Here is a 15257-nt window from a genome sequence, read left to right as displayed (position 1 = left end):
GGGGAGTGGGAAGGAGGTTTAACATGAAAACAAGCTGCAACCGTACATAACATATGGCAGCATCATAAATATAAATGGCTATAACCCGAGGTAATTTCCCAAGTTTTGGAAACAAACGAGTTACATGTATAGACAATGGTATGAACTGACTAGGCTCAGACGTGAACTTGAGCTGAGTGATTATGCAGCACAACATGAATCAAGATTATGTTGGTTGAATCTTTATTGAATGAGGTCCAGAATTCAAGTCCTACCAAAGTGTTGCATGGTACTTTGATAACTTTGTCCAGTGAGCTATTGGTTGTATTTGGGTTAGCTGACTTTCTAGCAGTCTATGATTCAAAACTAAATGAGTACAGCAATTTAGGGCTTTAAACTACTACAAGGATGGATGGTGGAATCAAATTGGAAGCTATTGTACAGATGTATAGAACCCTTCTTCCCAAACTAGGAATGTGTCTCTTTCCATATATCATAAGACATGTCAGACAAACAAGAATATTCCCGGTAAACAGGGGGGAGCAATTTTGGCTGATGAAACTATGATTTTCTTTTAAGGTTTTACAAATCTGATAATGATAAAGTATGCAAGAAAAAGATTCTGAACGAATTAGGCACGCAAGCTCAAACACTTGTCTGGGAAAGTAGTAATCTTGTTATGGGGGACAAGCTGCTTAGTATTTCATTGAAATAGAAAGGTATCCATGGGCACAATTTAATTTGGAATCAAGCGCTTTGTTTGAAGAGGCATGAGCTACCCAAATCAGACTTTTCTTATCATTCAAATTCATCAAGGAAATGCGAGCTCCTACACTGTATCCTCCTGTTAAACCCCACAACTCTAGCACCCCAAGACACACAAGTCCAACTTGTAGAGATCACTTTGTTTGATATGTAATAGATCAATTCCTAAATTCTTGCACCCAACCACAGAGAAGACAGGAGAAGTGATGACTTAAATCATTTAATGGTTGTTATAATTTGCTTCACACATATTCAAAAGATTATGCATCAACTACATTTTCTTAGTTTGCAATTCTGACTAGGTATGAAACGCTTTTGGAGGAGAAAATATGAACAAACCTGGCAAGCAGAGATAGTACTACATCCACACAATGTCTGGCCATTCATTCGATCCAAATAATCAAAAACACCTCCTCCATCACTTCTCTGCAAGTTGAATCAAAATATTACTTAAATAATACAATTCTTTATCCATTGAGTTTAAAGTTTCAATACCATGTAAAAGTTCACTGCCAAAAAATTTGGAATCTGATTTCCTGCAGATTTGTAACAGGTTGCAATCATATCAGCAAGCGGCATAGAATGCTCTTTGCAAGCTTCATTTTGAACGGGAATTGTTGGAAAGTAGTTCATGAGAAATAGAGAGGCACTTCTTGAATTCAGTGGTTTTGATTCCTTTCTGTTTGGGCACGAACCAGGCACAACTCCGGGATCTCCAGCTGAAACACATTATAGAATGAGGATTTCATAGAACACAAAGTGTATTCATTCAGACCCCCAAGCCACCAGTCATTTTTTATATACTTACGCTCATTTTCCACCATGTACCTCCACTGATACGCAATTCCTTCAGTCCCCTCTTTTGAAGAATCCGATGTGAAAACCAGTAACCGATAATTATTTTGCACCATGCTGTTAACAGTTGGCCAATCCTCACCCTTCTTTGGCATCTTGGCAACCGGATACCAATACTTGTCCAAACCAGAATCAGTGAACACCTTTGTCAATCCTTTCGGTGTATGAACATAATCCTCAATTATGATGGTAACAATCTCTGAAGGATTCTGGGTCAAGAATGCTTCAATTTCTCTCAATGTATTAATTGCGGGTTCCTGATTATTTATTCCAATTCATTTTTCAAGAAAGAAACATTACATTACAACACTATCCAAAACAATTCATTACTACAGAGAACTAAGATCAAAATGATGGAAACAAGGGGGCTAGTAGATTACAAAGGCAGTGAAATTGTAGCATTGGCCACGAAATGAATGGCAGAGCCAGATATCATTCTCGAAATCATACATATCCAGCATGAATCCCCTCACTCCATTCTACACCAAACCCAATGACAAAAGGAAGATCAGCAATTCGGTGATCCAAAAGCAATCACACACAACATGCTACAGAGTATAAAGAACCAAGAAACATCATACCCTCAATTGATTGGTAACAGAGTCTTCCTGATTGTAGAAAGTGATTCTCTGAGCACCGGTCAATGACGGCGCATCCACAATGGAAAAGGCATTATGAGTCATCAGCCAGGAGTACTTATTAAAGGGCAGCCCACTGATCTAATCCGTTACAATCACAAGCATAACACAATCACAATCACCAACATTTGGATTTAAGAACAAACGAACTCAAAATTCTCGAAAAACTTGTAGAAACTCACAATGGAAGTTGGTGTTGTAGCTTGGCCCCTGATGCAGAAAGGTTGAGTTTTCCCAAGTGAAGGGCAGTTGCCACAGTAAAGACCAGCCCCACAGTCCGTGGCAGTGGAACATGATTCCAGAAGCTGCCAGAAAACCCCGCAACAAGAAATTCAGCACAAATCCAGAAAAAGAAAAAAAAGAAAGAAACAAAGCAAAATATACAGGAAACGATTCACAATTCCATATAGAAATAGGAAAAGAAGAGCAGACAGACCTGACAGTCGGTGATGGGCAAGAAGAAGAGCGGGAGTGAAAGGAGGAAAAGGAGAAAATAAGAGCAGGCAATAGGGAGGTTGGCAGTGCATGTCTTCATAGTGGGCGCCTCCGCAGAAAACGGCAACATGAGTGTAGTAAGCGAAGGAATATTAGGCAGTGAAATGCAGTGGTACATATATAAAATTAAAGCAGTGTTGTATTGAGGAGAGGCGGAGGAGATAACAAAAAGACAGAAAGTAGTGAATTTTATATAAAAAAATAAAACCCCCTACGACAGAGATTGTGTTCCGAGGCTTTACTCTTCTCTTCTGTCGACCCAACCCCCAATGTGAAAAAATAAAAAAAAATAAAAAATAAAAGTCAGAAAAAGAAACAAAGAAAGAAAATAGATAGTGGATGTGTGGTCTTATGTTCAACATTTTCAAACATACTTGCTTTTCATATTTAAGATAAAAAATGAGATTCTTCCAACTATGTTTGATTGCGTTTTTCTTTTTCTTTTTGTTTAGAAAGAAAGTAGTATTGTTGAATCTCAGGAGTGATATTCGAAGATGAAATACGACGTATTTTGTCTCACATTCCCACCAAAAATTGGATGTTTTTTGAAAAAGATAAGGCACTTAATTATTATTGGAGTGGGTCTCTTTATTTCAGTGGCGTTCACGTGGTGGGGTGGGGCTCCTGACTGACTCCTCTCCCTCCTCTTTTATTACAAGTTTTCAACTTCCAACTGTTGGTTGCCCGGCTGGTTGACAGACTACTTCTACGTTTTTAGTTTCTACAAATAACCCCTATCAATGTAGTTCACACTGTCTAAGAGTAATGAACACGACTTTAACGCATTGTATGACTATAAATACGAGTTATTATTATATTACAAATGCCTGTAGGTGTTGGAAGGACTAGTCGAAGCTTTAGGTACACCAAAGCCTACACTCGGTATAGTAGAAGATATAGTGCACTAAATTTTGGTAGGTAGGCAATCCATTCTGGACCAGTCCTGCGAGATAGCCGAACAGGAACGATAAGTACAGAAGCATATGAATCAGCATAAGATAATATACTTGTTTCTCACAATAGATGAATATTGTTGAAATAATTGATAAAAGTGAAATGTCTTCAAATGTGCTGCGCTAAAGGAATTTTTGCAAGAGATGATGGCATTTTACATAAGAATTTTAATCGAAAAATACGAAAAGATGGACTACGCCTGTATTCTTTCCCGCTTTGGTGAGTATACTCGTCAGTAGTGTAGCCACGAGCAAAAAGAATCAGTTTAGGTTACTCTGGAGATGTCTGCCTTTAGCTTATCTCCAGCAACTAAATGATTAGAAGTTGAGCCAGCAGGTATTCGAGGATCGGAGGATGTTTCTATCAGGAAAGAAAGACAAAATCTATCTTCAGAAATGAATATATCTTGTTAAGTGTGCTTCTTGGCACGACCATTTGAAGGAGCACCATCTTCTCTCTTAGCACCAGATGCCTCGGGCTTTTTTGCCCAAGCTGGAGCTCTGTCAGGCTCATAACGATAATCATAAAACAGTTCTTCTCCAGCAGAAATTCGTTCTTTGGCAAATATACCCACCCTGTGATCTCCAGCTACCATAATGACCTGCCAAATGATTCTAATGAGTACAACCAGAGATCGGCAGGAACAAATTAAAGATATCACTTCAAGCATATGATTGCAAAATGCGACATAATTTACAAAAATGGTGGTAGATCACCTTTCCATGCATTACTAAAGACTTACACAGAAACTAGAAACCATTTTCCTATGTGTTCAAATTCTGTTGCAATTTGGGTGTGTTGTATAACATAGCAAAATCTATCTTCATGTAACAAAAAGTGATACGTAGGGCAGAGGCATATTTGACGCATCATTTCTTTTGCAACAGTTACCTTGGCGTAGCAATTTGGATCAGGAGAATGGTTGGCAAACTTTAGTTTGTCACCTTTCCGATAAGCATCAAGCACAAACTGAACATGAACAAAAGAATTGTGTCACTTTATGCAGTTTTCTCCTAATAAATATTTTGTATTTCTTGCAATATCATGTATAGCATGCCTGATCATTTAGGTTAAAGAGAAATGAAGAATTTTCACGATCATAGATCTTTCCCCGCTTGTCAGCTTCACGGTGGGAAATCAGTTCACCTGTGTACTCTCCAAGGTATTCATGCTTGCCAACACTATTCTGCAGTTTATATGTAGTAGTGAGCTTTGAAAGATGAACAGAAGTCCAGAAGCGAACAGCAGTATGTTGATTACCTTCAAGAAAGCTCCCCAGCCGGATACATCTGATCTTCCCAACAAGACCTAAAAATGGACTCAATAAGTGTTACTATTAAGATCCAATGTTAACTTTCCTTTATCTACTAGGAACCCAAGTTTAACTCAACAATTTTATGCTGCAAATTAAAGGGAAAAAATGGTGGTGAGATTGTTGGAGAACCATGGGCCAGAATATTCACTAGAGTCATAATCTATACAAAAGATTAGTTTCAAATTCTACAAGTAATTGAGGGTAAATAACATAGAAGATGGACAGCATAATTATATTTTATCGATAGTGCATATAAGTTTTAACATATAAAAATGACACTCAATTTTTTTTTCTTCTAATTCTTAGGAATGAGTATACTTCCATGAATGATCTTCAATATGTCTAATACTAAGTTATTTCACATGCCATTTGCAGTGCAAAATAAAATGATGAACAAAATTGAAACAACAGAATAGCAAGAAAAAAAAATTCGAGTGTCCAAATTTCATGTGTGCTCAATGAATTATGAAGCTTACAGCACTCTACTACTGGAGATCAAAACTGATCTTGTATTCTAAAAATAAACAATTGTTCACAGGAAGCATCATCTCTCCAACTAAATTAAGTATAACAAAGCAAAACATGGCAATACCATTGGTGGGGCATACTGATACTGAAGGTGAGGATCAGGAAATAAACAATTCAATCTTTGTTTGTGACCATATCAAAATATTCAACCTTTAAGATCACGAGAGGCTGTAAGAAAAGAAAGCATATTTATTTTATTCCAGATCATCTTACAAATTCAAGATTTTATGGTCAAAGAAATACAGAAAACCATGTCGAAGCTGACCATGCGCAATGGAACAATGTGAAAAATCTTGGATAACATGACTTCTATCATTAGGGTACTAGTATCCCTTACCCTGACAATTTTCAGAAGATCAGCAAGAGAAAATAGAAATCACCTGAATTTCAGCTTAAATATAAAAATTTAAAGCAAGAAGGATAGCATAAGAGATAATTACCCTCTGTTGTTGTTTAAGAAGAAGCTTCATGTTCCTGCACTCGTAATTATCGCCTCTTTGAGAAGGCACCCCAAGGGTGCCATCACCACAACTGTCAAGCCAAATAAAATTGTGTAACTACTTAGCAAAAAAGACAACCATTAAGCTACGAACTTCTATACGAACCATTAATAATAAATTTTCTTGAAGTGGCAATCATGCCCATTAACCAACTATTTTCTAAAATGATGTAATTTAGGTCTAACACATTACATAAATCTGCAAGTATTTATCTTCTTAACTATAAATTTTCTAACTCCTGAAACAACTAAAGCAACTCTCAGATCAAGAAAAACCCAAACCAACCAACTACAGGTCCACATGGAGCAAAGATATAATCACTTCTAGATTACATCATCCAGTTAATATAATCAAATTAAGTATTTAACTGATTCGGGTCAACTCACTACCTTAACCTTCAATTGCAGAGCAAATATTTTGTATATAAGAGTTCAGTATGTTGTGTCTAGATAACATTCAAACCATGTGTATTGATACATCATATTTATATCCTCCGGGAGTGAGGAATTACTGAAACAATTGGGAAAAAGAACGAAGCTTTCACTTGAATGCTAATGCTTGGATATAAGGGTAAATCTTCAACAATTATTTCTTCCAAAGTGGATAATGGAGAATTCAATTGTTAATGATCAGGGCTTGCACAATAAGAATGTTAATTCTAGACCTGGCAGCTTTCCTTGTATGAAAAACTAAGCAGTTTGCAATTTCTATTGTTATTCTGGATTCCACTTCAATTGAGATTTAAACATCATGCCAGAAGAAGCCATCTCCAATTGATGATTTCTCACCTAATCCAGCAATTTCGGCAGACATCCGGGTCACACTCCCTATCAGCAGCAAAGCATGGGCATTGGCGGCTTCGACACTGACTCTTGGCACAATGGCACCCTCTGAATCGATTCTTGCAACTCTTTGGACATCTGACATAAAGAATATTAGAGAACTTAACAGACAATTGTTAGCATAGAAACAAGATGAAACTTCGACTTCTTGGGACAGAATAGACCATCAAATCACAAGTAAGAGAGGAAAATTTTAAAAAACAAAACTGAAGGAAGTACGTATGAATTTCAATCTTGTAAAGATAACTACATTATAAGTTACATCCATTTGAATAGAAGGAACTATAGTCAGCTCACCCGCAGTATTTTTCACAGCAGGTACCATTAACAAGACATGGACAGGTTTTTCCACAGGCAGACTGGCAACCACATGGACTGTACTGCCGACAAGGCTGGTCCTTCCTTTCAGATATCCGCTTCCTGAATGATTGGTATCCTGCAGATTTCCAAGTGTACTTTAGGCGACGGACTCTTCCTTTTCGACGTAAAAATCTTGATCTTCTGCGTGCACCACCACCCTATTTTCCCAAAAAATGAACATATAAAATCTGCTTCACAAGGTCATAATGACTAGAGATGAACAAATAGAAAAAAGACTCACCGCAGTTTCATTACCATCAGCTTTTAGACAGCCATCAGCAAGGATTGTTCCATCACCATCATGAGAGAGTATCTTTTTCTCAGAACGATGCATGTATATGAAGATCTCTGAACAGCTCTTCAAGCCACTCATAAGGTTCCTAGCAATCAGACAGCTGCATGACATATATAGTCCATGCTCAGAGTATCGCATTGATATTTTAATGCAACCAAGCAAGTCTGTCAGATAAACTAAATTGCACTATCAAAAGTACATAAGCAAGCTTGGTTGAGCTAAAACAAAATCTTAACCATCTGAAGCATAATAGTGCTCATTACATATAAGAATCAAGACATGCAGATAGGAAAATGAAAAGGCTTTATTTCTGCATAGAACATGGATAATAGCCATGGAAAACAAAGCAAACAAAAACGGAGTCTTAACCTGTTGCGACCAAAAATCTGAATACCCTTCTCATACAGCGCCTTTTCAAATGGTTTCCAATATTTATTATCAATGACTTCCTGTTTATACATATTTTCATCAACAAACTCTTCTTTCTTTAAGGTGTCACCACTGCTTGCCATAGGTTGATTACTCTCACTCTCATTTGATGCACCACTGTCAGCCTCCCCCTGCAAAGATTTGTCAAAGTCTAGAACCAGAGACTCTTTCCTTCTAGACTTTCTAGAACTTGTAGATTTAACTTTCTGAGAAGAACTAATATCTTCATTTTCTCGACGAGAATTAGTCCTTAGATTTAAATCTTTCAAACTGAGACCACTACCAGCAACAGAATCAGAATCTGATGTCGCCATCTTCTTCTGCCTTTTCTTTTTGGCCACTAGAACATTCTCAGCTATTCTCTTGCTACTCCTTTTGTCACCACTGGATTTCCCAGCATATGCGCTTTTCACTGATGAAGTGACATCATTATTAGGTTTGATCTCTGAGGAAGAAGCACTTTCACTTTGGCAAGACTTTGATTTTATCCTGACAGATTTACCTCCCTGCTTCCTCTTTTGAATTTGCATGGCAGAAGTATTAGAGGCAGTGGCAGCTTTTTCGTCAAAATTTGTCTGTTTGGAGCTCACAGTAGCATTACCCTCTGACTCAAGGTCCTGATACAGGAAATTAAAAATGAGCCTTCGAGAACATAACTAGGATGAAATAAGAAATATATCAGCTTATGCATCAACAAAATTGTACTGCAATTTACAATTATCGCAAAGGAATCCAAGAACACCATTAAGGGGAGACGTATTAGAGGAAAAGCACGGGATACATAATCAAGTTGATCATAGTCTACTAGGTTAAAAGAAAGCACTAGGAAACAAACAGTGTACCAATCGATGGCAATTTGGGCCACACGGTTCCTTCTCCACATCAGGACACAACCATGGTAATTGTTTCTCTGCCTGAAAGGAGAAATAAATATATGTCATAACAACCTGTCACACCAGAAACAACTTTGAGCTACACCTTCTGAGATGATTGACTTACAGAAAATACAAGATCCTGGGAACATCCGTGTAGTCTACAATCAAAAACCTGCCACATAAAGGAGACTAATTTAGGCTGGCGGAAAATTGTGTGAAATAAAATAAAATGAACAAAATTTAAATGTTGGTTCCTGCCAGAAAAATTCAAACAAAGTATATCATGCTTACTAGACAACGACGGCAAAAGAGATTGTCAAATGAATCCAGAGCAGCATCAAGATCTTTATCAATATATGGGTTCACAAAACTTTCGGCATTTCCATTGTTCACACGACACAAAGCAATCTCATTCTTGATAAGATCTTCATATCTTCCCTGTATAAGATGTTCGATGGTGGTTTATCTCTGTAAAGCCAGCAAAACACAAATGGGAAACAGCTGGACCAAAGTTCTCACTATGACCAGTTCTTTTTTTTTTCTTTTTCAGATAATAATGGAGCACAAATGCCAAACAAAAAAGATCAAGACAGACACATGAAAGATCATCTGCAGTTCAACTGCATACCTTGATTTCACAAGATTTTCTAGATAGACACTGCGCCAACAAATCCAATGTCAAATCACACAGACCCACTTCTTTGATGGTTGTTCTGGAAAAAAGTACAAACACCAAAAAACCAAAAGTATATTAGCTCCACAAATTCTAATGGAACCTTTTTGTTCAAACCAGAACTCAGAATTTAGACACCCTCCCTTTCAATTAAGCACACATATAGCAACTGAGAAATTATACTTTGTTTGGTTTTAAAACACTAGGCAAGATAAGAAACAACATCAGATATGATAAAAAAAATTAAAAGGACTGTTTCAATCTATGGAATTCTGTACTCATGTTTAGATGTAAAAGGAAAAGCACCAGAGAAAACATTGGAAAACATTCATTTCTAACTTCTAATAAGCTTCTACTTTTGCTCAGTAGTAAAGATGTAAAGGGCAAAATAATCTCTCACTCTAACTAGGGATGGCAATTGGGGAGGCTAAAGCGGTGCCCTGCCTCAGATCCGGCCCCAATGGGGCAGATTTGTGTCTAAATAACCAGGCCCAGGAATGGAAACAGGTTTTGATTTTCTAGGCCAGCCAGAAATCATCCCAGATAATATTTATAGATGTTACTATTTTATTTTTAAAAAAAATTGTTCGATATATGAATTTTGCAAAATACATCATATTGTAGCCATACTAATAGCATTTTATATTAATAAACAATAAAATTATTTTTTCTTAAGTAATTATAGCAATTAAGAAAAAGCAAAAAAAAATTGGGTCTTACGGGTTGGACCCATCAGCTCCAAAGGCAGCTGGTTTTCAGACAGGGCAGGGCGACTTTCGAGTCCTATGAGACCGGGGTGCAGCATGGCTCCGGCTATGTTAAGAGAAAACAAAGCAGGTCCCTAGTCCAGCAATACCCACCCTAAACCCATCTACTGCCATCCCTAACTCTAACCAACCAACTGCATGGCTGAAAAACACTTCACTGGACAATTAACCAGGAAGAACTAATCTGGACCGAGAAGATGGTAACTAGATAACTTATCCAATAAACCAAAAACAACCAGACTAAATCTCAATAAAGTTATAGCAGGAGAAACCATCAATGCAACTGAAGATGTGGATTTCACTTGAAGCACAAATGCACTTCTAAGAAGAAAAAGAAACAAAAATGGGACTACAAACTCTGCAATCTGCATCAGATGTACCAACCGCAGAATGTAATCTTCAGATTCCACAAAATCTTTCTTTTCTTCTTCATCATCAACTGTTTCTTCTTCACTATCACTACAAATTAGAGCTTCGCCACCATTCTGGTCATAATAGATTCGCCTTCTGCCGACAACCGACTGATCCTCTGTCATTCTCTGATTTCTGTATAAACAACTCAAGATTACCACATCAAAAGAAATTAAACAATAAACACTAATGGCAGTAGGCTAAGATACCAGAAACAAGCATGACCTATGACATACAATAAACAATCATTGCAGGAACAAGCTTCCCATACTTTACCTAAAAAAAAGGAAACAAGGTTCCTGTAAATAAAACTACAACCTTCTCAAGAGACTGTCTATTCCTTTTGAAGAGTGAGCATGATTTCTAGAAGTATTTTGCAGCAATCACAAAGATTCCTAAAAGTGCAGAAGGCGCGGCAGTCTCCTATAGGAACTCAATGCAATCATTTTCATAGTTTATATCATCAAAGAGTAAGAGTTTGCATGCCATAATTATGTGGTTAACCTCAAATGAGGCAGAACCTAAGGAGGTACCAACCTGCATGGATTGGATATTGATATAAACCTCATAATTTGTTCACTAATTAAATATTAATCCAACCTATAATTACAAAAAATGCAGAAGTATCGCGATGGAGGAAGTGTGTAACTTTTTTGGAATTGTATCAATTTATCCATGTGTATAGAAGTGTATGGTGTATCAGCACCACAGGTAGTCCTAAAACGATGGATACATCCTCATTCCACAAAGATATCACTTTTAGAAAATCTGACTTGCTACACATAGTGAGTTAATGGAAACAAATAAGGTTTAGGTTTCTGGGGACGCCTTTTGAAATCCTTAAACCCTTCAATACAGAATTTGAATGCAAGATATCAAAAAAGTTAGGAGGAAACTGATTGTAGGAGTAGAGAAACAACAAAATCATGGTGTTTATCACAAAACAAAACAAAAAAAAACATACAAACAAATGAAGATCACAAGTTATTACGAGAAGAAAGAAAAACAACAACACAATAACCGATATGTAAAATGGATGAGAAAATTTTTGTGTAAAATATGTCAAACTGTGAAGTGAAACTTTCCTACCACAGATACTGCCTCGAATTAGTATCCAAATACCAGATTAACAAATACGTACAGAAACAAAGAAGCAGTAATAAAGATTTATAATTGGTGGTCAACCCAGAAGTTCCATCAAACCTCTATCGACTCGAACTTCCGCTCCCAAGTTGTGCCCCCCTCATGATTACAGTCTAACTTACAGGATAATTATTATCAGAAAGAATAATTGTCAAATTCTGCCATGCTGCAACTGAGAATTACCCATCATATTTACATAAACAACCAATAGAACAGAAGTGGAAAAGCATTCCAGTGGGAGAAGTATAAATGTTTTGCTAAGTACGCTTCTTCAGCATGTGCATTGCAATCTCGACTGACCTATCCAAAAAGATCCATGTAGTATAAGGTGGTAACTTTTTCACTTCCGGCAGCTTTATAGGACGGACAGCATTCTTGACTGCAATACTTGATCCTAATAGAATTGCTGAAGGGGCATATCCATCTTCTTGGGAGCTACTGCTTTCGTTATCTCCATTACTGGTGCCAATACCACTATGCATATCAATTGCATCTTTTTGCCTCTTTGCCAGTAAATCTACACCTCCATCACCACAAATAATCTTAAAATTTCTTCTTTCCATTGATAGCTTATAAAGATTTTTTGTAACATCAAGCACTTTCTCGGTGTTTTCTTCCATTCGTTTCTGGGAGGCCAAAAAATATCAACTAAGAGTTTATGACATTATCATGGACTTGGCAATTAACATTTGTTAAAGATTATGCATTACATGAATGCACCTTTATATAAATAGAGCGGTCTGAAGCCACTTGTTTCTTTAAAGAATCGATAACTGCTACAATTGCCTTTGGTGACGGACCTGTTTCTTGGTGGCCATCAATCTGTCCAAGTTAGAAAAAGGTCCAACAAGGGGTTATAAGCTATCATTCTATATTATGAAAGTGAAGGCACATATAGGCTATTATCAGAGACCAACATCTAGACTTTATAATGTAAATGTCAAAATGCTGTGTTTATCTAACATGATTCTACATATAAGGAATACAATGTGTGTCTGTATATATATATATAATAGAAAAGTTGTTAAACACAAAAGGCAAAAAGATAATGATTAAAACAAAGGACCGACAGTATTCAGATTGAAGCATACAAGTCATTACAACTCAATTGTTAAGTACTTAACAAATCAGCAGGTAGCCTTGTAAATTTGTCATTAAGTGATGTGGACATACAGTCATTACTTCTAGTTCTAGAGTGTCAAGTCAAGCCTTACCTCACAATTTGAACATCGGAAATTGTGTATCAGATAAATATCATTTCCTAATCAAGCACACTTTCCTATTGACTTATCCTTTATAACAAAATGGGAAATTTCAGACATTTCAACATGGATATGGCGATGGGAATTGAGGATAAAGCCCTGCCCATCACCCTCCACAAATAAAACTTCGGCATACCCAGTGAATTATTAGACAGGTTCACATATCTTCATCACGAATTCTTACACTTGACCATTAAACGTCTTCTAAAAGCCCAATTCATCACAAATAACAGCATCTCCTAATTATACTTCTTAAACTTACCATCATCACCACAAAAATTTGATTCACATTAATTTAAGACAGAGCTACCACGAACCTAAAGTTCCAGCAACGAAAATACACAATGTACCTTCCTATTCAATCCCCATCAATACAAAAAGTCACATCACGCCCAGACTGAAAAAACACCATCTCCCTAATCCCATATACACCAAACATCACTTAAAAATTCAAAGCAAATTCCTGACATACAGAGAAAGGCGTGCACAATAGTTGCAATTAAAATGCAATTGAAAGGAGCCGACGGCTCCGAGAATTACCGGAGGGTCGGAACCCGAGGCCGAAGTGGATGTATTGAGCGCCGACATTGCCGGTGGAGGAGCTGATAAGACCGCGTGGCGCCCGATCCGGCAATGGAGCTCCGATTGAAGATCCTACTCATACAAAGGCGAGGCGTGATTTGGATTTGGATTTGGCGGTTTGAATTTGAAAACCCTAAAAATGGATACTGAGGAGGTGGCGGATGTGGGGGGCCTAGAGAGAGCGCTTTTCAGTGTTGCTCCCCCTTTTATGTACTTTGCTTTTACTTTTCTTCGCGGCCGTTTTATTTCTGACCAGCACTCCAAAACTTTTTTCGTGTTTCCAATTCCAGATATTATAATAATAACTACTTAAATGCCTAAAATAAATATTTTTTAATATAAAATAAAAATATATAAATCAGTTTAATTATGTTAATAAATAATAATAATATTTTTATCAATTAATATAATTTTAAAAAATTGAATAATTAATTATTTTATCATTAAGAATTTTTTTTAATTCACAAAAAATAATGTAATTGTGTCATTAATTATCGTTTGCGGGTATGAACGGATTTTGCATTTGATATCAGTATAAATAATAATAATAATAATAATAATAATATGAATACGATCAATACGGGAGGCAATGGCATCGCATTCCTACCCCACTTTCCACTCTCATCCTCTGCTGAATTTTAGGCTGAGGATTTTTTAAAATTTTATACGTCAATTTAAATGTTTGCAGTTTTTTATTTATTTTATTCAAATTTGTTCTAATCCTCATAATTGCATGTAATCTTTTGCTTGGATTCGTTCCAATTTGAACGTTTTGTGATTTTATATTCTAATATTTTAATTTTAGTCCGCAAGAGGTAAATTTAATTTAGCTATTTTAGATTATAAATTGGGATGAATATATTGCATGTTGTTTATATTAATTATCAATTTATGTACGAATGTAGTTTTTATTATGGCAATTCGACCGAATTTACTATTTAGTATGGATTAAACCCATATTTATATTAACTTGTGGTAAATAACTAGATCTATTTACTGTTTTGCCTAAATAAACCAACCCATCATTTTCTCCCGATTATGTTTTTCTCTTCTAGGTTAGCTTCCCTTCACCTTCTTTCCTATCGCTCCATTACTGGAGCCTGTGGTTTCTTCCCCCCACCCCGCCACCGCCCCTTGTCCCTGTCTTATTCAATTTATTTGATTAGAAACCCTCTTCTTCCCCAAAATATTACATAATGTTTAGATTCATTTTTTTTTAGTGTTTTGTTGTATTTAACGGACATAAAAAAAGGAAAACAAATATAAATAAGTGTGTGTTAGAAATAGTATGTATGTTTGGATTTATTTTTTAAGATAATTTAAAATAAATATTATATGTTTAATATTGTGTTTTGGGAGACAAAAATTACTAGTCATTATCAAATCATGTCCTTTTTATATTTATTTATGTATATGTGTGTGTATATATGTATGTATTTATGCTAAAACAGTTAAAAATACCTAAATAATGTGTTTTTGAATGATGACAAATATTGGATATGTTTTGATTTGTCTCGAAAATAATTCGGAAATGAAAACAAACCACTATGTTTGGTTTCATTTTTAACTTGTTTTGATGTTTTTTGTGG

At 36.2% G+C, this 15257-nt stretch overlaps 2 protein-coding genes across 4 annotated transcripts in view; both read right to left on the bottom strand.

Moving 5' to 3' along the window:
* LOC105177604 (PI-PLC X domain-containing protein At5g67130) overlaps positions 1-2968 on the bottom strand; it is a 3727-nt gene extending 759 nt beyond the window's left edge. Inside the window, exons 1-7 of the mRNA XM_011100817.2 lie at positions 2674-2968; positions 2420-2542; positions 2181-2318; positions 1980-2078; positions 1553-1856; positions 1240-1463; positions 1084-1170 (exon numbers count right to left, since the gene is read on the bottom strand). Coding sequence (XP_011099119.1) covers positions 1084-1170; positions 1240-1463; positions 1553-1856; positions 1980-2078; positions 2181-2318; positions 2420-2542; positions 2674-2850 — 1152 coding nt within the window. The 5' untranslated portion in view covers positions 2851-2968. The remainder of the gene's footprint in view (positions 1-1083; positions 1171-1239; positions 1464-1552; positions 1857-1979; positions 2079-2180; positions 2319-2419; positions 2543-2673) is intronic.
* Positions 3717-13909, bottom strand: LOC105177603 (histone-lysine N-methyltransferase CLF). 3 transcript variants are annotated; one of them, XM_011100816.2, is made up of 18 exons: positions 13627-13909; positions 12545-12646; positions 12125-12450; positions 10628-10816; positions 9459-9543; positions 9122-9268; positions 8955-9002; positions 8798-8869; positions 8458-8572; positions 7896-8367; positions 7473-7626; positions 7169-7389; positions 6818-6949; positions 5970-6060; positions 4947-4994; positions 4744-4872; positions 4578-4655; positions 3717-4287 (listed from the first exon to the last, which is right to left on the bottom strand). In XM_011100816.2, the coding sequence occupies exons 1-18, from the start codon at positions 13672-13674 to the stop codon at positions 4096-4098; spliced, it is 2649 nt and encodes an 882-aa protein (XP_011099118.1). In that variant the 5' UTR covers positions 13675-13909; the 3' UTR covers positions 3717-4095. The 3 variants fall into 3 exon arrangements, with proteins under 3 accessions (XP_011099118.1, XP_011099116.1, XP_011099117.1); XM_011100814.2 differs by having other exon boundaries at positions 7896-8572; positions 13627-13908; XM_011100815.2 differs by having other exon boundaries at positions 7896-8572; positions 10655-10816; positions 13627-13908.

Source organism: Sesamum indicum, linkage group LG15 (assembly GCF_000512975.1).
Source record: "Sesamum indicum cultivar Zhongzhi No. 13 linkage group LG15, S_indicum_v1.0, whole genome shotgun sequence".
Taxonomy (NCBI): domain Eukaryota; kingdom Viridiplantae; phylum Streptophyta; class Magnoliopsida; order Lamiales; family Pedaliaceae; genus Sesamum; species Sesamum indicum.
Note: the sequence above shows the minus strand (reverse complement) of the source record. Positions and strands in the feature narration are given on the sequence as shown.

Bases quoted from the DNA above. Each gene is read 5' to 3' on its own strand.
- LOC105177603 (XM_011100814.2), bottom strand. From the start codon at position 13,674: ATGTCGGCGCTCAATACATCCACTTCGGCCTCGGGTTCCGACCCTCCG. The intron at 9,544-10,627 runs GTTTGTAGTCCC...ACTTTTTTCCAG, and splicing joins CATCTGATGCAGATTGCAGA to AACAACCATCAAAGAAGTGG. The intron at 7,627-7,895 runs GTTAAGACTCCG...TATGTCATGCAG, and splicing joins CAGATTTTTGGTCGCAACAG to CTGTCTGATTGCTAGGAACC.